We start from the raw sequence: 23,719 nt of genomic DNA, 5'->3' as shown, positions 1-23,719 counted from the left end.
TTGCATATATTGCTTCATGTTGGTATTTAACTCCACCTGCCCAGTAATGTTTGGCCTAGGCCAGTGATTGTTAACCTTGGCACTCCAGCTGTGACAAAACTACAAATCCCATCATGCCTCTGCCGCCCCGAGTTATGCTTAGAGCTGTCAGAGTATTGCAATGCCTTGTGTGAGTCGGGACTTGGCATTCCAGCTGTGGTGGAACTACAAGGTTAGCCATCACTGGCCTAGACTAGGATGTCCCCGCAGTGCACTCTGGGAGACCAGGTGTTGCTTCTGGTCACTTCGGAACGCACAACAAAACCTCTCTGGCACTCTTGCCAGCAGTAAAGATGTTGCCGCATGTGGTAAATTGAGGTGAGGAAAGATTTCAGTGGGCAAACCTACAGTACAAAACCTGTGACACCAGCGATGTGTCCAATTTTATAAAAGCGGGTCTCTGCTGATGTGATCTAATGTCGGGTGGTGCAAGGTGGTTGCTAAGCAGGTAAACTGACTCTCAAGGTGGGTCATACATCTGTCAATTGTTGCAGTTGATTGACCCTTTGATTATCGGATGAAAATCGATGCCACAACAAATCTACCCAATCGACGTTTTTTTCGAGCCGAAACTTGTCAAATGTTTCGATCGGACTTGCTGGGAACTCTCAGGCCCATGTGGTCGATTGGGTGTGTAGGGGGAACGGCATGCGATATTGCGATGACTGATGAAGCAAGGTGGGACCTCTGGCTGCTGTCCTTCCAAATGTTAGAGATTAAAATTGTAAAAAAAAGAAAAAAAAAAGCAATTTTATTCAATCTTCATCTATAAATTTATTTATATTTTCATGTTTTGTCCACTACAAAATATTTCCTCTCTCTTTATTTACTTTCTGAAATGTATCACTGGTAGCAACATCTTTAGTACCGGCAGGTGATTTCTGCAGAATGTTCTTTTATTAAGCGTTCTGAAGCTAGTAGAAAATGTCTGGTCTCCCAGAATGCTCTGTGGGGAAGGATTCTGCATAATAAGCAGTGGAGGGCGGTGCTAAATACCAATATACAGCAATATATAGATACAGGAAGTGTTTCTGACGCTGAAACCAGCATATTAAGTGGGTATCCTGAATAATTTACTACAGTCTACTATGTCACTACAGTTCCTCTTTAAGGACTCATTCACACTGGGGCGATTTGCAGACGTTTTGAAAAGTGCCAGGGTAATTAAAAGTGTATGGCAGGGATCTCACTGCAGGTATCGCTGGCGATTTGCGGAAAATGTAAACTTGGTGCATGCAGCGCTCTTTTGCGAATTCAGAGTGCTTGCGATTGAAATGTTAAATCGCGATCCCTCAAAAATCACAAAATTGTCCAATTAAATACGCAGGAAACGTGATAGCAAAATCGCTAGTTTTGCTACAGGGATTTTTTTTTTTACATTTTTGCGATCCCCAGTGTGAACGGGGTCTAAAAGGAATACAATGGCAACTGCATCATTAATCTGTGACAGGTTCTCTTTGAACCCCTTTCCCCTCCTCGCGGGAACGTTGAAGAATTATTCTGACGACTCTGCCTGGCGGTTTTCAGTTCCCGCTGTTGCTTTTTTCCCTTCATCCTTCCACAATACCTTCTTATCACAAGCAATACTGGAATCCTTTTGTGAGGTCGGCACAGCATAAGGCCGGCCTGAGAGCCGGCAGCCATAGCCAGCGTACAGCGCAGATAATTTCCTGCCATTTGTAATGTTCCCTCTCTTATCCGCCTGATCTGGGCTGTTCAGGTCGGAAAACAAGTTTCCACGAAACGAGCTCCTCCGTTCTGCGTCCCCCATTGATCACCGCTCGGTCCCACATTATAATTGTGGCAGCCTCGGCCTGAAAGGGTTCAAATTCACGCCCGTCACGGATGAGCGACTCTGACACCATCAATATGTGATCAAAGCCGCGCTCACACTTCATGGCCGCATCGACCTTTTTGGCAGATATTCATTTCATAGAATTGATTTTGCTCTATAAAAACTGAAAAATAGAATTTTTTTTTTCTTTTCTCTTTTCCCCTAGAGTTGAGAATATAATGAAACATTTACTGCTTTTATGCTTTTTATTCCACTGCTTGATTATGATGGTGTCAGTCAAAGATTTAAGAGTTATTTTCGCAAATAGAAATCACTATTTGGTCAGGGCTGCACTAAGACTGGTGGGGGGAAAAAATCAGCGCTCTTAGCATTAATATTTCACATCCTAAAAGAAACCTGGTAGCAATCATAGTAATTTGGTAGTGTGAAACGCCAAACCTTAAAAATATAATGCTTGACAAACAAAGGCTAAACCTGACTAGTTCAGAGCTAAAAACTTAAAGGACCACTATCTCGAAAATAGTAGGAAGTTAAAAGCTGACAGAACTGGTTTTGGGCCAGTCTATTTCCTTATGGGGGATTCTCTGGTTTTTTTTTTTTTTTTTTTTTCCAACAGCATTTCCTGAACAGCAGTTGCAAAGTCTGACAGAATAGTGTGCAAGTCAGTAGGGAGGCTGGCTAGTATTTTACTATTTTGGCAGTTAAACTGCTGTCAGGAAATGCTGTTGAAAAGAAAGCAAACTCTGAGAATCCCCCATGAGGAGATGGACTGGCCAAAAACCTGTCGGTTCTGTCAGATTTTATTTTAACTGCCTACTTTTTTTATTTTTTTGCGATTGTGGTCCTTTAAAACTGAACTCTAGGCAGAGAGGAATCTTAAAATGTTAATTGTCTTTTCTTTTTTTTGGGGGGGGGGGGGATATACCGGTAAAGGCGCAAAACATTTTTTTTTAAGTGGACCTGAACTCAGAACTTCTGCTCTAAAAGATAAAGGGACCCTGAGCAGGAGAAAATAAATGGAATCAGGACTTACCTGGGGCTTCCTCCAGCCCCCTGTAGCCTGCGAGGTCCTCCGGCATCCTCTTCATCCCTTCCATTCTCCCGCTGGCCGGTCCAGTAATCCGAGCTGTACAGTCCGGAAAACCATGGCGAATCATCACGCCGGTCACCGTAAGCAAATGCGCTGGTCTCTAAAGACTAAACCGTGCATGCGCAGGACTCTTAATGTGTGATGACGCCAGGAGGGCGCAAGCGGGACTTCAGCCGGAGTCGCCTGGGGTGGCCAGCGGGAGAAAGGAAGGGATGAAGAGGATCCTGGGTGACCTCGAGGGGGCTGTAGGAAGCCCCGGGTAAGTCATGATTCCGGTTTTCCACTGCTCAGGGTTCCTATAAGCACCAGCATAATAACCTTTTAAAGAAAAAAATCCTCTTAAATTGTCCTTTTTGAACAGCTACTTAATTTGCTGCATTGCTGTCACATTTACATTAACTTCATTTTTTTAAACTAATTTTGTAATGGCAAGTCAATATAAAAAATAAAGCTCTCATTTATGCCTAGTCTGTAGTAAACGTTAGATTGATGTTTGCTTTCTCGGAATCGTTGATCAGTGTACCTAGTTCATGGTATTTTAAGAAAACCTGTTTAAAATTCTTTCTGTACAAATATATTTCAGTTAATGATCATTTTATTTATTTTGTGTTTTCTCAGGTGAAAGCCAACGATTCCGACCAAGGTGCCAATGCAGACATTGACTACTCCTTCCACCAAGCCTCAGATATGGTTCGACGGCTTCTGCACCTGGACAGGGCTACCGGTCTGATTACAGTCCAGGGTCCCATAGATCGTGAAGATGTTGGCACTCTTCGCTTCTCTGTGGTGGCAAAAGATAAAGGCTCCAATCCTAAAACTGCACGTACCCAAGTGACCATCACCATACGGGACACCAATGACAACAGGCCAGTTATTGACATCAGAGGGTTTGGTCTTGTGACTCATCAGGACGGAGTAGCCAATATATCTGAGGATGTTCCAGTAGAGACACCGGTGGCCTTGGTACAGGTGTCTGACGTAGATGAGGGTGAAAATGCTGCTGTGACCTGTGTTGTGGCCCGGGATGTTCCGTTCCAGCTGAAACAGGTCAGTGACACTGGCACGGACAGTAAAAAGAAGTACTTCCTGCAGACCACCACACCTCTGGACTACGAGTCTGTGAAGGAATACACCATTGAAATTGTAGCTGTTGACTCTGGCAACCCTCCCCTTTCCAGCACCAACTCTCTCAAGGTTCAGGTGACTGATGTAAACGACAATCCACCCATTTTCTCCCAGAGTCTGATGGAAGTAAGCTTCAAAGAGAACAACTCTCCTGACGATATCGTAATGGAAGTTAGCGCTACTGATGCCGATAGTGGGTCCAATGCTCAGATCTCTTACTCCATCCTTGCAGAACCCAATATCCGTGGAATCTTTTCCATAAACTCGGACTCTGGCCAGATTAGGGTCAACACTGTGCTGGATCGAGAACAGAGGGAGCATTACGACTTTCAGGTTGTTGCTACAGATAAAGGAACTCCGAGCCTAAAGGGGACCGCCTCAGTGGTCATCACGGTGCTGGACTGTAATGACAATGATCCAAAGTTCATGCTTAATGGCTACAACTTCTCAGTCATGGAGAACATGCCCAGGTTGAGCCCAGTTGGAATGGTCACGGTTATTGATGCGGATAAAGGTGAAAATGCCCGTATTCAACTTTCAGTGGAGCCCGATAGTGGGGAGTTTGTTATTCAGAATGGGACGGGCACTATACTTTCCAGCATTTCCTTTGACCGGGAGCACCAGAGTACATACATCTTCCGGTTGAAAGCAGTAGATGGAGGGGACCCACCTCGTTCTTCATATGTTGGTGTAACCATAAATGTACTAGATGAGAACGATAATGCTCCAGTGATAGTTACGCCTTCTAACAGTTCATATGCATTCCTCACACCTTCCACTCAACTAGGCACACAGGTTAACAAAGTAAAAGCGGAGGATATGGACACTGGTACCAATGCTGAACTTGTGTATAGCATTGCTAGTGGTAATCCTTACGAGCTCTTCCAGATAACTCCTGCAGGAGGTGAGGTCACACTAGAAAAGCAGATTTTAAGGAAGCATTATGGTCTGCACCGTCTAGTTGTTAGAGTAAGCGACCGAGGAAAGCCCACCAGACATGGCACAGCCTTGGTCCACTTTTACATCAATGAAACTTTAACAAACCAGACCTACGTTGAAACGCTGTTGGGGCACAGCCAGGATACACCATTAGAGACTGATATTGCTGGAGATCCTGAATACGAGCGCAACAAACAGCACAAGAACATCGTTTATGGTGTGCTTGCTGGGATTGTGGCAGTCATCCTGGTCATTGTGGTGGTGGTTTTGGTCCGATATTGCCGTCAGAAGGAAACTAAGAGTGGCTATCAGGCTGGTAAGAAGGAAACAAAAGATCTCTACGCCCCAAAGCAGGGTAATAAAAACAACAAGAATAAAATCAAAGCAAAGAAAAGCAAATCTCCAAAACCACCCAAACCTGTAGAGGAGGATGAGGAAACCGGACTGCAAAAGTCCCTCAAATTTAACCTGATGAGTGACTCTGTTGGGGACAGCCCAAGGATACATCTTCCTCTCAATTATCCACCTGGCAGCCCAGACTTGGGGCGCCATTACCGCTCCAACTCCCCCCTGCCATCCATCCAGCTTCAGCCACAGTCCCCATCCGCCTCCAAGAAGCATCAGGTGGTACAGGACTTACCGCCTGCCAACACCTTCGTTGGCACTGGGGACAACAACTCCACTGGCTCTGATCAGTACTCGGATTACAGCTATCGGACCAATCCCCAGAAATACAACCATAAGCAGGTAGGCGATCACTTCCTACACAACGCTTCCAAGGATGGCACTATAGCATGGACTGACGTATGGTGATGCCTGTCCTCTTGAAATACCTAAGAGCCAGTGGGGGATGGTGGGGGCAATAAGGACTTAATATTTCTTATTGTTCTTCGTTCTGTAGGTCACGTGGCAGTTTGCATTTTTGAATTGTTGCTGTATCAACCAAAAAAACCTGTTCTATAATTTCAGCAGCACTTCATGTTCATAGGCAATATGAGCTTGTGTAGGCTTCACTGTGCCATGTATATAATTTTAAGTAAATTATTATGTTTGTAGGATCGGCTGGAATTCCACATGTAGTGTTATGCTGAGATGTATTAAGGATTTAAATGAATCCTTTGCATTTTTTTTTACTAGGGCAGTGTTGTGAGCTGGTTCTCACCACAAGCTGTTTGTTTTTCTTTCAATGCTCAAAGGATCACTATTGCGGAAAATTGTAACTTTTAAAAACCCATGTAAGCACATACAAATAAGTAGTATGCTTCTTCTGGAGTAAAGTGAGCTATAAATTACTTATCTCCTATGTTGCTGTCACTTACAGTCGGTAGTAGAATTCTGACACAACTGACAGGTTTTTGACTAGTCCATTTCTCCATGGGGGAGGGGGGGATACTTAGTATTTCCTATATTCTTAACAAAAGCTCTCTCTGCAAATGCAAATCAATACAAAGATGCAGGTCGATCCTCCCCACCTGTTTGCATACTAATCTGGCAGTTGAACAGAGCAACTGCCGTTCACTGAGTGCGTTTGAAAAAGAAAACCCTGAGAGAATCCCCCATGAAGGAATAGTCGAAAACCGGTCAGCTCTGTCAGATTTCTACTGCCAACTGTGTCACAGCAACATGGTAAAATGTGCTCTAAATTACTTTTTTCCTATGAAAGAAATGTACTTTTTATTTCATGCATTTTAAATCTTACAATTTTTTGCGAGAAGGGTCCTTTATACTGACCGCAGTTGTCATTACCGGTTGTGTGGAGGGAGTGGTGGGTTGAAGCTTGCTTTATGCTATTAATCTTACTCTAGCTTTGCTGATTTGCTACTTGGCGGCTTTGTTCTTTTAGTGTCTATGGCTGATAACGATCTCTTGCTTGGGTTATATACATGGAGGGTCTCTCCCGTAGCAAGTGTTATGACAGAAACTTTTCTAGTGTGTGTGTCGGGGAGTAAGGAATTCTGAGGAAGAATGGGTGCATTGTGTAGCTGCGTCTAACTTGTACTGTCGTGGTAATATACAGCTTTCAGTGAGCTGCTTGGTTTGCATGGTGTACCTCATACTTTTCCTCAGTCGCCGCTTATCTCTGCTCTAATTTCCCTAACCAAATGTGCCTTCTGTAACTTGCACTCCGACACACTTTAGGACCTCACGTATGAAGACTGGAGAATATGAGAGATGCCGATGGCTTCGTTTGCTATCTAGTATGCATTAAAATGATAGCCGATGTCTGTTGTAAACACGGGCCAACGTTGCCTTTTCTTCCCTCTTTTTATAACCAAGGCCTGTATTTTTTTTTTTTCTCCCCCACAGATTGCACCTTCTGCCTCTTCAGTGGAAGCCATTTTGTTTGCTTCACCTGAGAAAAGGAATGGTTAGAAAATGGCAAATTGACATAAAACCCTTCAAAAAGTCTCTGTATAGACCTGAGACCCACGTATGATGGCTTCACAGCTGTCACATGGTCATATCTGGGTCACATACCGGCTGAGTTTGAAGAAAAAAAAAAAAAGTCTCTGTATAGAATAGGTATACTTCAACTAAAGCGTGGGGATTCTTAGGCCTGACTGGTGTCTTAAAGACTTGCCTGTTTTCCTACTAAGTTCATAATCCATCTGGATATATTTCACCTCAGGCATTTTGAAATGCTACTGCTTAGTCTTCATAAGGTATATGCAGAAAAGTAGTTTGAGTGAGGAGAAGTTTAAAGGGGAACAAACAATTGTAAAATAGAAAAACACTTTAGGTTTGTGTAGTAGAAGAGTTAGAACATCTACAGAGAGACCCTGAAGTGAAAAAGAGGTAAACCATTGTATTTATAGCCCTTATCCTAAAAAGGACTTCCATAGACTTATTTTGTATTTAAAGGTTGAATCCGCCTTTAAACCTTTAACTGTCTCAGGTACTTCAGCCCCCATACAGACAAATCTTAAGCTATTGAACTAGCCATCAAGTCCATCCATTTGTGTTTTATTTTCATTTCTATTTTAGCCACACAGTTTTACAACCTCTTAGTATCAGAGTTATAGTACAGTCCAACAGCAGTGTGACTGCAAAGAAACTGTGATTTAGAGCCCTGGAGTATTAACTCTTACAGCATGTGGGGGGAAAAAAGGAACAACGCCTAGTTCTAAGTAGGATTGGCCCTATATACATGTTTATCTCTTGTCACTTCAGGTTGCCTTAAGCCACAGGTGTCGAACTCCAGGCCTGGAAGGCCGGATCCATGCCAGTGTTTAGGATGGACTGAGAAAGAGAGGAATGTGTTCTACCTGATGGACCTTGCCTTTCCTGATTCAGACCCATCAATTAATTTGAGCGGTGTCAAAAATGTGTGAGGACCTCGGCCCTCGAAGGACCAGTTTGACATCCCTTCTTTCTATGCAATACCAAAGCTAAAAGAGAACTCTACAGTTTCATTTTAAAAAGGTGCATGTTCTCTGCAAATAACTCCTTTTCAGCAGCTTTCTGCATAACCGTACCAGACTTCTGCTTTTAATTATTAACCCGGGGAAGGTCATTTAACCTTGGTTACACAAAAGGAATTCAAAGGCCAGCAAAGTTTTACTGTGCCAGCAGAGGTTTTTCTTTTGTCTTGAGGTGCGAATGCTCCTGATCTCCACACAGAGTCCCCTCTATAAGTGGCCCTGTAAAACGCAGTCCCACCATTGTTACATTATGGTGAGGAGACATCACAGGGCAATGAATAAGCACAAGCCCTATCCTCTCTCAGCACGGTGTACAGACAATCCAGCAGTGCCAAATGTGCCTTAAAGCAAACCTGTCACGAAATTGTGCTGTGGACTCTGAATGCACAAGTATAACTACATGATCCAAGGTTACCTTCAGTGAAAACTATATCAGCATTTCGAGAGCTGCAGGCTGCTATGTTCAAAGTGTGTTACTATAAAGGGGGGAAAAAATTCTTTTCAGTTCAGTACATTGCAATCCTTATTTTAGCTTGCTTATATTGTATCCAAAAATGCTAAAAAAAACAAACAAACAACCTCCCCCTTCCCCCCCCCCCCCCCCCCCAAAAAAAAAAAAAAACTGCTATACCGTGCCATTGCCATGGTTGCAAATTATGTATTATAGCGTATACACAGTTTAATGCTTAGTACACACTATGCAATGTTCCGTCAAATGAACGGTCTAAGCGATTTTCTGACAGGTTTGTGCTGATTCATGATCCTTTTTCTGATCGTTTTTGTGTAGAACTGATCAGAAAATTGTTTAGGAATCAGATTGGACCTGTCAGAAATCAATTTGACCTTCGATCTGGCAAAAAAATTGCATTGTGAGTAAGCATGCGCCCACAACTGCCAGTTTAGCGGAAGGCTAATGTGACTATCTGCAAGTTTTAGGGGCATAGACAGTTTGCAGTGCCTAGAGAAAACGTTCCAATACTGGCAGGTGAAAGGCGGAGCTATATTTGTTTGTGTTCCCCCTTCAGCGTAATACGTCAGTGGTCTGTAGCTTTTTAAAAGGCAGTTCTCATTAAAGGTAACCACTGGTTTTACATTATAATTTTCCTATGCAGTATTCAATAGCCCACATTTCTGACAGGTATACTTTAACACCCAACCACTTTATCATTTTAATAAAAAAATGTTCCTTGTAAATGTTTGTGGGGCAGTAAATTCTGCATATTATTGCTTTGATAAAGCACACTCGATTTACAGATGTTAATAAAAATGAAGGATTTTTACATTTATTAAAAAAAAAATAAAAAAAATCTTGTTTAAAGATGGTTATTGTTGAGATGCACATGTAGATTTGTAATTTTCGGTTTAGTTTTGGACATTTGTAGACACGTAATTTATACTTTTTGTTTTTTGTTCTGTATTGTTAATTTTGTGTTGTTGGCTCATTTTGGACTTGCAATATGAGAAACCAAAATAATACAAGACTGTAATGAAGTACATTCTGACTGATTCGTGTTGAGGAATTACAGGTTTATGTCCCCTTGTTCCGCTAAAATTTATGCATGGAAACTTCATTCAGATCTGTGAATGAAGCTTCTCCCCGTATGCTTGGCCAAAAATAATTTTGTCTCAGGATTGGAGTTTATCCAATGTTGGGCATTCTGAAGGACTACTCTTTCGGAAGGTGGTCAACCTGGAACTACTGAGAACTTTTAAGTCCTCTAGATAGTCTTCCTGTTGCCATATGATGGCATGCAGGCATCTGATACCACCTTGAATATCTCAGTATAGCCCTCTTCCCCACTCCACTGGGAATCTGCACTTCCTCTTCAAGATTAGTTGCACCCACAGTCAGGGCCTGTTTCCACTACACGCAGAAAACTGACTCCAATGAATGCCTATGGGCCTGTTTCCACTGAACGCAATTTTTCTGATGCAGATTTCCCATAGGCATTCATTGGAGTCAGTTTTCTGCATGCAGAATCTGTGTGTAGTGGAAACACGCCCTAATGGTGTAATCGCTTGCAGGGGGATTTTTGCAGCCTGAACCAATTGCTTGTGGATTTATTAGAAGGAAATACTGAGGCTTTTTGGTAATTGATTATCAGTCTTAGTCCATTCCAAACCTCCACCCATGCTGCCATAAAGCGATACTTAGAGTTCTACTTTAAGATGGGCCTACTTCTCAAGAAGAAAAAATAGGACCATAATCTTGCATTCATTCAGTAGATAAAGGGTTTTTCAACCAAGATGTCTCTGCAACCCCCTTCCAACACATACACACACTTTATTTGAATGTGTCTTGATAAATCAGGCCAGTCATATGTAAACCCTGCTGAACCCCTTCAATAACTTCCCTGTAGTGTTCTCAGTGGGCCCCACTCTGCACGCAATGTCTACCTGTCCAGGAACAGCACAAAGAACAAGGGTGTGGCTCACCCTGCAACAGATAACGTTATCTTATTGATACAGTCATGTGTCCTAGGCAGCCACCCTCACCTAAACCGGCAACCAGGGTCATAAAGCAAGACCTGCCTGTGTGAGAAGGCTGTGAGATCTCCCATTCCCATTCCACAAGCCTGCCTCTTCCATCAAAGATTCCACCAGGCCCTCAGTGAATTGGTGTATTGCTCTGTGACACGTTCCCTGCAATTCCCTCTGTAAGCTTAGTCCTAATGAAGTGGAATTACTGATGCTGGAGAACATGGTAAACCCAGAGAGGAATTTTTACAAGCCGACTAATGTCGGGATGTAAAAATTTGTAGCACTAATTTAAATCAAATATGTACCAAGTGGAGTTGCTCAATAATTAGGTGTTGGCCAACTGCAGTTATGCATGGTTCCAATTTATTTTATTTTTACGACATACAACATTCTTACATAATCTTAACCAGTTGACGCTCCTTTCCGTATGGAAAATAGACTCAAACCAGCAGACACATCTTTGGGTTTAGCAGTACCATTCTCGCTAGGACATCCTCCGTCATCTTTTTGTGTTATGGCCCAGATTTTTGGGGCCTCTAGGCAATTCCTGCCAGAAACGGGTAAATGTTTCCTCTCCTCCACTTGATATAATTCATGATTCTCTCCTTCCCCTCCCCCCCTCCAAACATCCCTCTACAGGTTTGTTGGTCTGTTTCAAGTTCTCCAGTGGACTTTATTTCCAACCATTAGTAAGTCATCCCCAGTGTCATCTAGAGATGATCGGTGAGATGGTAACTGGTCCAACTTGCATGCAAATCGAATACAGCTTGCAGCTGGGCCAATAGAACAGGCAGAAAGTAATTTTGATTGGCCGATTACCATGCTGCATAACATTTGTGTGCAACTCGGGAAAAGTTATCATCTACTTTACCTTCTGTAGAGAGAGAGACTGGGGATGGTGGACTATTGCTGCATATGGTTGAGTACTTAGTAGTAGACACACAATAAAGAGGTCATGTCTTATGCCTAGATAGATCAAGTGTAGAACTGCATGGGAATGTGTCACCTAATACACAGAATATACACGGTCGTACTCCCAATTCATTCAAGGGTCCATCTCCACTAGGACCGAATGCGGCCTGAATCTGCGCCGCATCGGCAGCGTCCCCCCCCCCCACAGGCAAAACAGCTGGGGGGAAACTGCCTATACTTTTGATTGTTTGCTGCCCAAATCGCACACTGGTGCGATTCTGGACCAGCATGCACCTGATTGCTAGACCATCTGGATGTTTGCTTGCATCACTACAAGCTGCGTCCTCCAAGACGTATGCCAGCTAGCAGAAACCGGCCCTTAAGGCGCTATAATAGAGTTGTACAACGTATGATACCATTGGATGCCTTCATGCATTGTAAACCCCCTCTTGTTTTATATCTATGCAATCTGTATGTTGGTCTCACCTCAGTTTATTTGCTTTGTTCGTTTTGACTAAACACTGTGAATGTTGATTTTGTGTGCAAATAAAATGTTTTTATTTCATTTTTTTTAATATGTTCTTTTGCGCTTACCTTTTTAATTTTTTCCAGTTATGATGGGGGGGGGGTGGCTGATATCCAGTTACTGGATGCTGACTAGGAATATAGGGATGAAGCTCCCAGGAGCCTTTGCTCTTAGTGCCTTGTGAGGTAGACAGAGTGTCCAAATGGTGCAATTAAGTCTTGAGGCGGGAGAGAAAACACACTTAGAAGCATATCAGCGCAATTATGGGCCTTTTCACTTGTAATGGAAGTGATCCTAATGGACAAAATGCTAATTTACTGAATGCATTTTGGTTTTCGTAAAACCAGATACTTTTCTTAAGAAGACACTAGCCGTATTTTTGAAATTCATGAGCAAGTCAGGAAGTTGTAGGTCTTTTAAAAAATATTTTCTAGCTAGGGTCGTACAAAAAACAAAAAAATCTAAATGTATATTAAAACCGCCCCTGGACTAAGCTGATTGAAATCCTATGGCCTGTTTGGGGCCTGTTATCCCTGCCAGGGCGTAGATTTCCATCTCGGCGTCGATTGCTGCTGCCCACTCGCCCTGCCGTCTCTATGACAGCAGAGCTCCGGTCAGGAGCTGAATTTCATTGGCTCACGCGGTCGATAAAATTGGCTCGCGGGCGAGTGGGTCTTGGAAACGGATGAACGGCGAGAGCGACTGGTCCGTGTGGTGCGATGTTGGTAAGCCTCGTTTTTGGTGGTACTGAAGTGGTCAAACAAATTGCAGAGGTTTTTTTTTGGGGGGGGGGGGGGGGGGTTGGGCTTTGAATATTGATATATGGAAACCTACATATACCTCTCACTGCAGGGTCACCTTAAAGTAGAACAAAACGCCACATAAGCTGAAAAAAAAAAATCCTTAAGTAGGTAATTGCTTATCCTGTTTTTAGTGTTCACCATCAGAATTAGGAGAAATGTGATATGAAAAAAAAAGAAACATTTCTGCGGTTCTCCATCTTTAAGGTTTCTTTGTGATGCCAAAAGTGACATCACTTCTGCCCTTCCCCCCAGCTCAGTGTTAATTTTCCCCTCCCTACTGCCACAGCTTACTGCCCCTCTAGACAACAGGCTTACATTCCCGTGTAAACTCTTCAGGAGGGGGGATTTGATGAGTTTCTGGTCATAGTGTCCTTATCTTATCCAAAGTATGGAAGCTTTATTTACAAGCTGATGATAAGCAAGGCACCCAGACTAGGTACAAATGAAAAACAAAATTGTGTGGCATATAGGGACCTATTTTACAGAAGTGTATTTTTGGGCACTATTTTTTGGGCATTTTTTTTTTTATTTGGATGTTACAACACAGTTAAATCTACATGAACATTTGGTGGACGCCTTTCTAGCTTCTGCAGCTGACTAAAACCGTATCAAACTTCCAGACAGGACCTGCCCATTCTGTTGTCTGCAACCATAAATGACTATTTGAGGATTAAAAACCATTACAATTTGTATCATATCCTTCAGAACTTAAAAAATGTTAAAGCGGACCTGAACTCAGAACTTCCTCTCTGCTCTAAATACAGTGGTCCTGTAACCTAAGGCCCGCAGCCGAATGCGGCCCCCTGAGGCTTTTTTAAACACACACACACACACACACACCCCCCCCCCCCCCCCCCCCCCCCACACACACACACCCACACACCCACCCCACACACACCCCACCCCCCACACACACCCACACCCCACACACCCACACCCCACACACACACACCCCCCCCCCCCCCCCCACACACACACACCACACACACACACACCCCACACACACCCCCACACACACCGCACACACCCCCCCACACACACGCACACACCCCCCACACACCACGCACACACCCCCCACACACACGCACACACCACCCCACACACACACGCGCACACACACCCCACACACACACCCCCACACACGCACACACACCCCACACACACACACACACCCCACGCACACCCCCCACACACCCCACACACACACACACCCCACCCACACCCCACACACCACACACACCCCCACCCACACCACACACCACACACACACACACACACACACACACACACACACAATGTATTGCTCATAGATGCGGTCAGCTACATATTTAAATATTGGTGGTCGCTATATAGAATAGTAGTTCTGGCACCACCTATCCCACATGGAAGCCAGAAAGCAGTCATTCGCTGGTTTCCAATCAGATTCACATCAGGTGACACTGCTGTCCAATTGGACTGCAGGTGGTCACCTGGGGGTGCTTCACTGCCTGGCCCTCAAGACTTCTACATCATTTTCTGTATACTCCGGCCCCCCAGCAGTCTAAAGTATGTTGACCCGGCCCTCGACCCAAAAGGTTTGGGGACCCCTGCTCTAAAAGATAGGCAACAGCATAATAACTTTTCAAGAAAAACATGTTTGTTACAGCTGATACAAATCCTGCAATAAATCTGCAGTGACTACTTCCTGCTTTCATCCAAGCAGTTGAAGCAGACATATTGTTAACATCCTGTGTTTACACCTCTCTGCCGAGGCAGCCAACTGACACAGCTGAGGTATCAAATTACATCTTGTGATTAGTCACAGACGAGGGAATTAGACAGGATAAACTTTCTAAGTCCTCTTTTCCACAGGCAATCAAACTGTGTGCTCAGCAAGCAGTTACCAGGCAGCAGTGAGGAGTTGCGTTTGAGATGCATTTCACTGCCTATCAACTACCTGTGGAAAAGAGGCCCAAATATACATACAGGGTGTGTTTCTGTTTTCCTTCTGTTATGTGCAAGAGTCCAGGTCCACTTTAAAGGATACTCGAGTTGACGTGTATGTAGAGTGCCAAGCACACAAATAACTATGCTTTGTTCATTTTTTTTTTCCTTTCTCTGCCAGAAAGAGTTAAACATCAGGTATGTAAGTGTCATTTCCTGTCTAAGTCAGGACTTGGTCAGACTACAGTGTGACCCTCACCAATAAGAAATTACAACTATAAAACACTTTCTTAGAAGAAAATGACTTCTGAGAACAGGAAAGCGAATAGTCCATAGATTTAAGCACTGACATGCTTCAATGAAGGTGTCATTGAGCAAAAACAATAAAACAGTAAAAACCTGAAAAGTAGATTTAAATCTAAAATAAACTGTGGAATATCTTAGAGAAACTCAGACCAAGAATTGAACTCTATCCCAATCAGTAGCTGATACCCCCTTTTACATGAGAAATCTATTCCTTTTCACAAACAGACCATCAGGGGGCGCTGTATGGCTGATATTGTGGTGAAACCCCTCCCGACAAAGAAATTCTGAGTACGTACTCTTGGCAGTTTCCTGTCTGTGAACCTTGCTGCATTGTGGGAAATAGCTGTTTACAGCTGTTTCCAACTGCCAAAAAAACATGCAGCAGCTACATCACCTGCCAACAGTAAAAATGTCACCATGTAATGTCAGAATGTAAATCCGGGATTTATAAGATTTTACAATGGGCAAACACTGACTAAATCATTTATACATTATTATTGTAAAAATGAAGCACTTTTTTTTTTCTTACATTTTCACTGGAGTTCCTCTTTAACCTCCTTGGCGGTAACCCCGTGTGTGACACGGGGTAAGCCGCCGGAGGGTGCCGCTCAGGCCCTGCTGGGCCGATTTTCATAATTTTTGCTTTGCTGGACGCAGCTAGCACTTTGCTAGCTGCGCCAGCACTCTGATCGCCGCCGGCCCCTGCCCGATCGCCGCTATCTGCTGCGGCGCGGGCCCCCCCCCCCCCCTCCAGACCCCAGCGCTGCGCTGGCCAATCAGTGCCAGGCAGCGCCGAGGGGTGGCCCGGGACTCCCAATGACGTCCCGACGTCAGTGACGTCGGTGACGTCATCCCGCCCCGTCGCCCATGGCGACGGGGGAAGGCCCTCCAGGTAATCCCGTTCTATGAACGGGATTTCCTGATCGGAGATCGCCGAAGGCGATCGAAGCGGGCGGGGGGATGCCGCTCAGCAGCGGCTATCATGTAGCGAGCCCTCGGCTCGCTACATGATAAAAAAAAAAAAAAATTTAAAAAAAACTGCTGCGCTCCCTCCTGGCGGTATTTTTCATACCGCCAAGGAGGTTAAGTCCTTTTTTAGGAGAAGGAAGATGGATATAATAGTTTTTCATTAGTTTTTCTCCTCAGGTGTCCTTTAAGCCCATTTTAAAAGGTTTATTTAATGTCTGAATGAGTAATATTTGCTGGACCTCTGTGGATCGTGTAGTAGCGGCCTGAGAGAAGGCGTTTCTGCAGGTACAAATCATTCCTTGTCCCACTACTGCTCTATTCCTGAGTTACCTGCTAAATCTGCCTCTTTACTTGTGTTGCTAGTGTTGTACATTAGCGGTTGCATTGAGCTGCCTTATCCAGAGTGGCAGTGCTTCCCGCTGAGTAGTATCCATTGCGGTGACATAAAGAACACTTGACAGGTCAGTCATAGATTCTGGCTGGGGACATCACAGGGGACTTTTTCCCAGAAGCATGGCTGAGAGATTCCTTGCCTGGGGCACAAGGTGGAACATAAAAGGGAAGAAAATATATATTTTTAGTTCTGAATTTGGGGGAGGGGACTTAATTTAAAACGGTGACAAAATGAACATTTTGGTGCCTTAAAAATAGGGCTGCTGCCTCAGAGGAACCGTAGCGAAAAGGGGAAAAAAATAAATCAATACATAAGCAAAATGAGAAGTTCTAAAATAGAAGAGCGATCAAGAAATACTGGTTGCTAGGCTGCTGGACACGGCCATTATTTCTTAGTGCAAAAAGTCTACCACAGTAATGTCCGCACCATGGTCATGACATCAGTGTGGGAGGAGTTTCACCACAATATCAGCCATACAGAGCCCCATTGCTGTTTGCAATCTACATGTCGCCACTCGGCACACTTATCCAACGACATGGCCTGACGTACCACTGCTACGCCGATGACACACAGCTATACCTGTCCTTCAAACCTGGTGGAACAGACCCTACCCCAAAAATAAACTCTTGCTTAGCTGAGCTACAGGCATGGATGAATGATAACTGGTTGAAACTGAATGCTGACAAAACTGAGGTCCTGTTTGTCCAAAGCCAGTGCCCGCCATCAAAACAGCTCTATCCTAAAGCAACACCAATCAGGATTGGGAATTCAGACATAAACAGCTCCAACTTTGTGCGCAGCCTTGGCGTACTAATCGATGGGGAATTGAGTTTCAGAAACCAAATTTCATCTGTAGTTAAATCCTCCTTCTTTCATCTGAAGAACATTGCAAAGATTAAACATCTGATTCCCCCAGAGGATCTTCCAACCCTAGTCCACGCCTTCATCACATCACGTCTGGACTACTGCAATGCCCTTTATGTTGGCCTCCCCAAAAAGGACCTGCGCCGCCTGCAATTAGTGCAGAATTCTGCTGCCAGATTGCTAACAAACCAGCCTCGCCACTGTCATATTACACCGATCCTTCGCTCACTGCACTGGCTACCAGTAGAATGGAGAATACTCTTCAAGATTGGACTGCTGACATTCAAATCCCTGCACAGTCTAGGCCCTGGATACATGAAGGACTTGCTGAAGCTGCACCACACCTCTCACAACCTCAGATCAGCAAGTTCTATAAACTTGGTCACTCCCAGAGTGCACCTCAAAAAATCTGGAGATAGAGCCTTCTGCCATGCTGCCCCTACTCTCTGGAACTCCCTACCACACCCAGTAAAGACAGCACCATCCCTGGAGCTATTCAAATCCAGACTGAAAAGCCACCTGTTTAGCCTGGCATTTCCAGATTTATAAAATTTCTTCCTCTGTACCACGATGGTCTGAGCCATGCTTATGCGCTTTGAGTCCCACGGGAGAAAAGCGCTTTACAAATGTTATTTGTTGTTGTTGTTGATGTATTTGAGAAAAGGAATAGATTTCTCATGGGAAAAGGGGTGTCAGCTACTGTTTGGTATGAAGTTTAATCCCTGGTTACAGTTCCTCTTTAAATTAGGCTAAATAGATTTACATCTCCTTAGGTGATTATTTTGAGATGCCAATTTAATACCACTATCTCTCCATTAGGGCTGGAATGCTATTCAGGCGTCTGTCTGGTTGAAGACGCCCACTTTATGAAGTGACTGGAATATTTTCCTATTCCTACCTAGCAACCAGACTTCATCCTCTTTTCACGCTCTAACCTGCTATAACGAGAAAGGGAGATGATTGGTTACTGGGCTTTGAACAGAGATGGTTCTGAATCCGATCAGGTCATGCGTAATGCAGAAAGAAACTGTTCAGCGGAAGGAAGTTTATAAAATCAACGCCTCATTTCAAATATACCAAACCAAAGAGGGTTGTACTTTCCTTTCATTGTTAAGATGTAGTTAGTTACACGACCATTATATATGCAAGATGGAACCTGGGCCCTGTTCGCGGTGCTTAGTTGCGTAGCAGAATAATTCTGCATGTTAAATGACTGCTCATACAATTCTATGGACCTGTGGTATGGCAAAATCTCGGCTCTCCTAGCACTTAAAGAGAAACTCCGACCAAGAATTGAACTTAATCCCAATCAGTAGCTGATACCCCCCTTTTACATGAGAAATCTATTCATTTTCACAAACAGACCATCAGGGGGCGCTGTATGGCTGATATTGTGGTGAAACCCCTCCCACAAAGAAATGCTGAGTACGTACTCTTGGCAGTTTCCTGTCTGTGAACCCTGTTGCATTGTGGGAAATAGCTGTTTACACCTGTTTCCAACTGCCAAAACATACAGCAGCTACATCACTTGCCAGCAGTAAAAATGTCACAATGTGATAAATGTCAGAATATAAATCAGGGATTTAAAATATTTGACAATGGGCAAACACTGACTAAATCATTTATACATAAGTATTGTAAAAATGAAGCACTTTTTTTTATTACATTGTCACTGGAGTTCCTCTTTAAAACCTACAGTCACCCAGGTGCTCAACACACATCACAGATGACAACCCACAGACAAAAGCATATACAATGGAATGCTCAGAATGTGGTGCAAAATTTATTTCCAAGGACAGAAAAGGTCTTCGAGACGAATACTCACATTGTGCATCCCAAATCACAGGGACCCACCTAAATCAAATCGCTTTTACTATCAAACTGGATCATTTCTGACGACAGAATGCCGAAACCAGTCGGGATCTGGAGCGTGGCCACTACTCCCTTTTTTTTTTTTTAATTTATGTAGGTCCATGTTGTTGCAAATTCTGATTGTGATCGGATTGGTTTTAACTAATCTCAGTTGATGGGCACAATCGATAACAAACTATTATAAAAACAGTTGTCCGATTGGATTTTCGTTGAACCAAAATTTGGATTTACTTATCTGTTGTGGTAGATGGGAAGCAAAGTTTGGTTCGTTGATGGTGTCCTGAAGGATGCATTACAATATTTTCCCTTCCGATCAGAATTATCTGAGCGCTCAAATGATTTTTCACTACGAATTGGATCTATAGTAGCCACCTTTAGGACTAATGCATGCCAAAATTGCAATCGCTAGCACTTAGCCATTTGAGATTGTGTGTTGCTGCTGTGGGTACCCCCTCATAAGGTTACAGTAGTCAAGCGCTTTTCAAAGCCGTGGCGATTTGAAAAGCGCTCAGAAGTGTTCTTGGTGTGCATCAGCGCTGACTAAGAGTTCTCTGCACAGAGGGAGATATCGCTCGCTTTGCTGATGGAGAAAGCGGTTTCCCACAATGCAATGAGGTACACAGACCGCAAATTGTCAGGACCAAGGTCATGACATCACACTGTGGGAGGGGTTTCACCATCATATCAGCCATACAGCCCCGATGATCTATTCGAGAAATGGTAGACTTCTCATTGGAAAGTCCTACTGATTGGGATGAAGTTCAATCCTTGGTTAAAGTTCCTCTTTAAGCATTTAAAACGTTGTCCCCTCTTGCCCGCATCTTCCTGACCACGCTTGCATCAAGGAATTGGCCGAGCCTCCTGCACCGTCTTTAGAAATGCCCTTGCTAAAAGTCTTGAAACCATAATTTTTTTGCATGACTGTACTGCTGCAAAAATGTATTCTTGCCCTACAACTCTATAATAAAATGAGGTTGTTAGCTCAGACCGGCGCAGACTGCAGAATAGGAGTCGCCTCGCGTTTCTCGTCTGTCTGGATTGTTAGGAGCGTGTCCTGAGACATCCTTGGAATCTTCCCGTTTTTTTTTTTTATTGCCGTAATGTCTCTTGATGACTCAATCCATCTTCATTCCATAAGCGTTTAATGAACTTGTCATCACTGCATCAGAGGAAGCAGATTCCACAGTCTCCATGTCATCAATTTCATTCCTTTGTGACTGAGCCGGGCATATGACACGGCCGGCTCTGGTCAGTAGTCAAGTTTAATTACAATGTAAGGGTATAAACTCTAGACATTGGCACAGATGGTAATGGGCAGGCTCTTAAAGGGGAACTCCACCAAATGTATGGCTGCATTGTTGTGTAATGCATTTCGTAATGTGTACTGCATCAGTGCCACGCTGCTGTCATAAGGGACTGGCTTCTTGAAATTTTTAGGTGTTTTCTCCAGTGCATCTGCTCACAATTTGACTAGTAGAAGTAACTTGTTGGCTAAGACTAAGGGGTTAAAGGACAACTGAAAAGAGAGGAATGGAGGCTGCCATTTTTATTTCCTTTTAAGCAATACCAGTTGCCTGGCTGCCCTGCTGATCCTCTGCCTCTAATACTTTTAGCCATAGACCCTGAACAAGCATGCAGCAGACCAGGTGTTTCTGACATTGTCAGATCTGACAAGATTAGCTGCATGCATGTTTCTGGTGTCTGCAGACGAATAGACCAGCAGGGCTGCCAGGCAACTGGTATTGTTTAAAAGGAAATAAATGTGGCAGCCTCCATATTCCTCTAACCTCTGGTTCCCTTTTATGTTTTAGTTCCCCTTCAAATGGGGCAATGCGGGTAAATGATCAATCTGTAAAGAGGCAGAGGATTCAGTGCTTGAGGAGAGCGTTAGCCCAACAATAAAATGGCTCGTCTGTTGCTAGGTAACATGGCACTCCAGTGTGGGCTGAGATATCAAAAAGCAGCGTTCTCACATTGCAGGAGAGAAAACATCAGAAAAGAGAATTGTGTGTTCCTCCTCCTTTTTATAATTATAATTTATTTTTTTTGTTTGAAGCAAAAAAACGGAACAGGGAAAGTACCAGGGAAAAAAATCGCCTTTTATAGAAGCGTCCTGCACTGTCGTGTGTGTGTGTGTGTGTGTGTGTGTGTGTGTGTGTGTGTTCCACGTCCTCATAGCTTCCTCCAAGCGGCGCAGAGCTATTCTGAACTTTGCAGGAACTCGCAAACTAATCCCTAACTTAAAGTGAAAAAGAACTGAAGCACCCTCATGTATTTTACCATATAGATCAGTGAGAACGTCAGAGAAAACGTCTACCCTGCTCTCTGTTTCATTCTTCACTGCTCAGTCTGCTTATCAGCCCTGATAAAATCCCCGACTGTGCATTCAGTCTGGCTTTGCTCAAGAATCATTATAGCTGAGTCTGTCTTCTCTGATGTCTTTTCAAGCCCAAGCCTGCCCCTTTAAAGTGAACCTCCAGATTAAAAATCTACTCAGCAGCACTGAAAAGGCCTGGTGTTTCTTTAACAGTTTCACAGCATCAGAACTTTGTTTTTCTCACATAAGGCTTATTTATCCGCCGGGCGGATCGCTCAAGACCAGTCTTATCACCCGAACGACAGTCTGTACACACGCCCGATTCGGTGTGCGGACGACTGAACGACGGGACATTCAAATGACCAGTCGTTCGGTAAAAACTGACATGTGTATGGGCCTTAAAATTGGCCCTAGACTGCAACACATACATTATATGCAATACATACATAGACATAGGATTATGATGGGGAATTAGACTGTGATCACTTTTGAGGGACAGTTAGTGACAAGACTATATACCCTGTACAGCGCTGCAGAAGATGTTGACGCTATATAAATACTAAATAATAATTATGTTCATAGATATGTCTGCCACCACGAACGCCCACCGTGTGCGCTCGCGCGCATGTTTTCATTGACGCCCGTTAGTACACTGATCAGTGTATGGGAACACAGATCCCATTCACCGACCAAGGTGCCTGTGATCAATGATCAGCAGCATCAATGAGATGCTGTGGTCATTGACAAAAGTGAAAGTAAAGCATAAGCAGACCACCTTGTGTACTGTACACTGGAGGAATAAAGTGGGGGAACATCTACTGGCCAAATAGTAAAATGATACCTACATACATTACATTAATTAAAAATACATAAAATTCCCTATTAACTAACCCCTTACATACCCTCTCATAGTTACCAAAATAAAACTCTTGTATACAAAATTAAAAAGCGACCTTTAAAAAAAAAAAAAAAAAAAAAGTTACCTTAGGGACTCAACTTTAATTTGTATGTTATGTGGGTATATTACTGTTATTTTTGCAAATAAGGGCTTGTAATTAGGAACTGACGCAAAACTGAATAAATACACCTTTTATTTCCCAATAAAATATTGTCACCATGCATTGTACTAGGGTCATCATTTCAACGTTGTAAAAACCGGAACAAATGGGCAAATAAAATGTGTGGCCTTAATGCATAGAAGCGCGTTTAATTTTAAAACAATAATGGGCGAAAACTCAGAAATAATGCATTTTTATTCCTCAATTTTTTTTTTTTATTTTTTTTTTACTTATTCTCATTAAAATGCTGTTAGAATAAAAAAAATTCTTAGCAAAGTGTAGCGCCCAAAGAAAGCCTAATTGGTGGCCCCAACAAGATAGAGATCATTTCATTGTGATAAGTAGCAATAAAGTTATTGGCGAATGAAAAGGAGGAGCGCTGAAAGGAGAAAATGGCTTTGTTACAGAAGTTGAAAAGTTGACTATGGTAGGATTAGACTGTGAGCTCCTCTGGGGAACGTCAGTGACATTGCTTCACTGTAAAGTGCTGCAGAAGATGTCACATACAATATTACTGTGTATTTATATTATTGTGACACCGTAAAGGCTATCAGGGTAGGTGTCATACGCTGAAAGCACAGATAGCAGCAGGTTGCACAGTCACACGGCATATGCCGCTGACCCCGCTATCCCTGTCCATAAGCACGCACGGCGCTGTAAACTGCCTTCTATGCAGATTGCACGGTTCCCTGCAGAACGTAGGTGAGCGATTGGCATCTGGCCACATCTAAATATATTCATCTCAGAGTTACTCTGCCGTCCCACTCCTGCCCTCCGCTAATTACAAATTGGGGCTTTTTAACTTCTACATTTTAATCAATTGTTCCGTCCCGGTCTCAGAGCTTGTTGTGATCATTAAAGATAAAGGAGCGGAGAGGGTTTTC

At 43.5% G+C, this 23,719-nt stretch overlaps 1 protein-coding gene across 5 annotated transcripts in view; it reads left to right on the top strand.

Moving 5' to 3' along the window:
* The window catches only part of PCDH1 (protocadherin 1), a 352,375-nt gene that overhangs the window by 81,610 nt on the left and 247,046 nt on the right, over positions 1-23,719 (top strand). For all 5 annotated transcript variants that reach the window (XM_068278113.1, XM_068278110.1, XM_068278109.1 and 2 more), the window contains exon 3: positions 3,543-5,735. In XM_068278113.1, the coding sequence (XP_068134214.1) occupies positions 3,543-5,735 (2,193 nt within the window). The remainder of the gene's footprint in view (positions 1-3,542; positions 5,736-23,719) is intronic.

Source organism: Hyperolius riggenbachi, chromosome 3 (genome assembly GCF_040937935.1).
Source record: "Hyperolius riggenbachi isolate aHypRig1 chromosome 3, aHypRig1.pri, whole genome shotgun sequence".
Lineage (NCBI taxonomy): Eukaryota > Metazoa > Chordata > Amphibia > Anura > Hyperoliidae > Hyperolius > Hyperolius riggenbachi.
The sequence above is the reverse complement of the archived record's forward strand: the minus strand, read 5'-3'. Positions and strand labels throughout refer to the sequence as shown.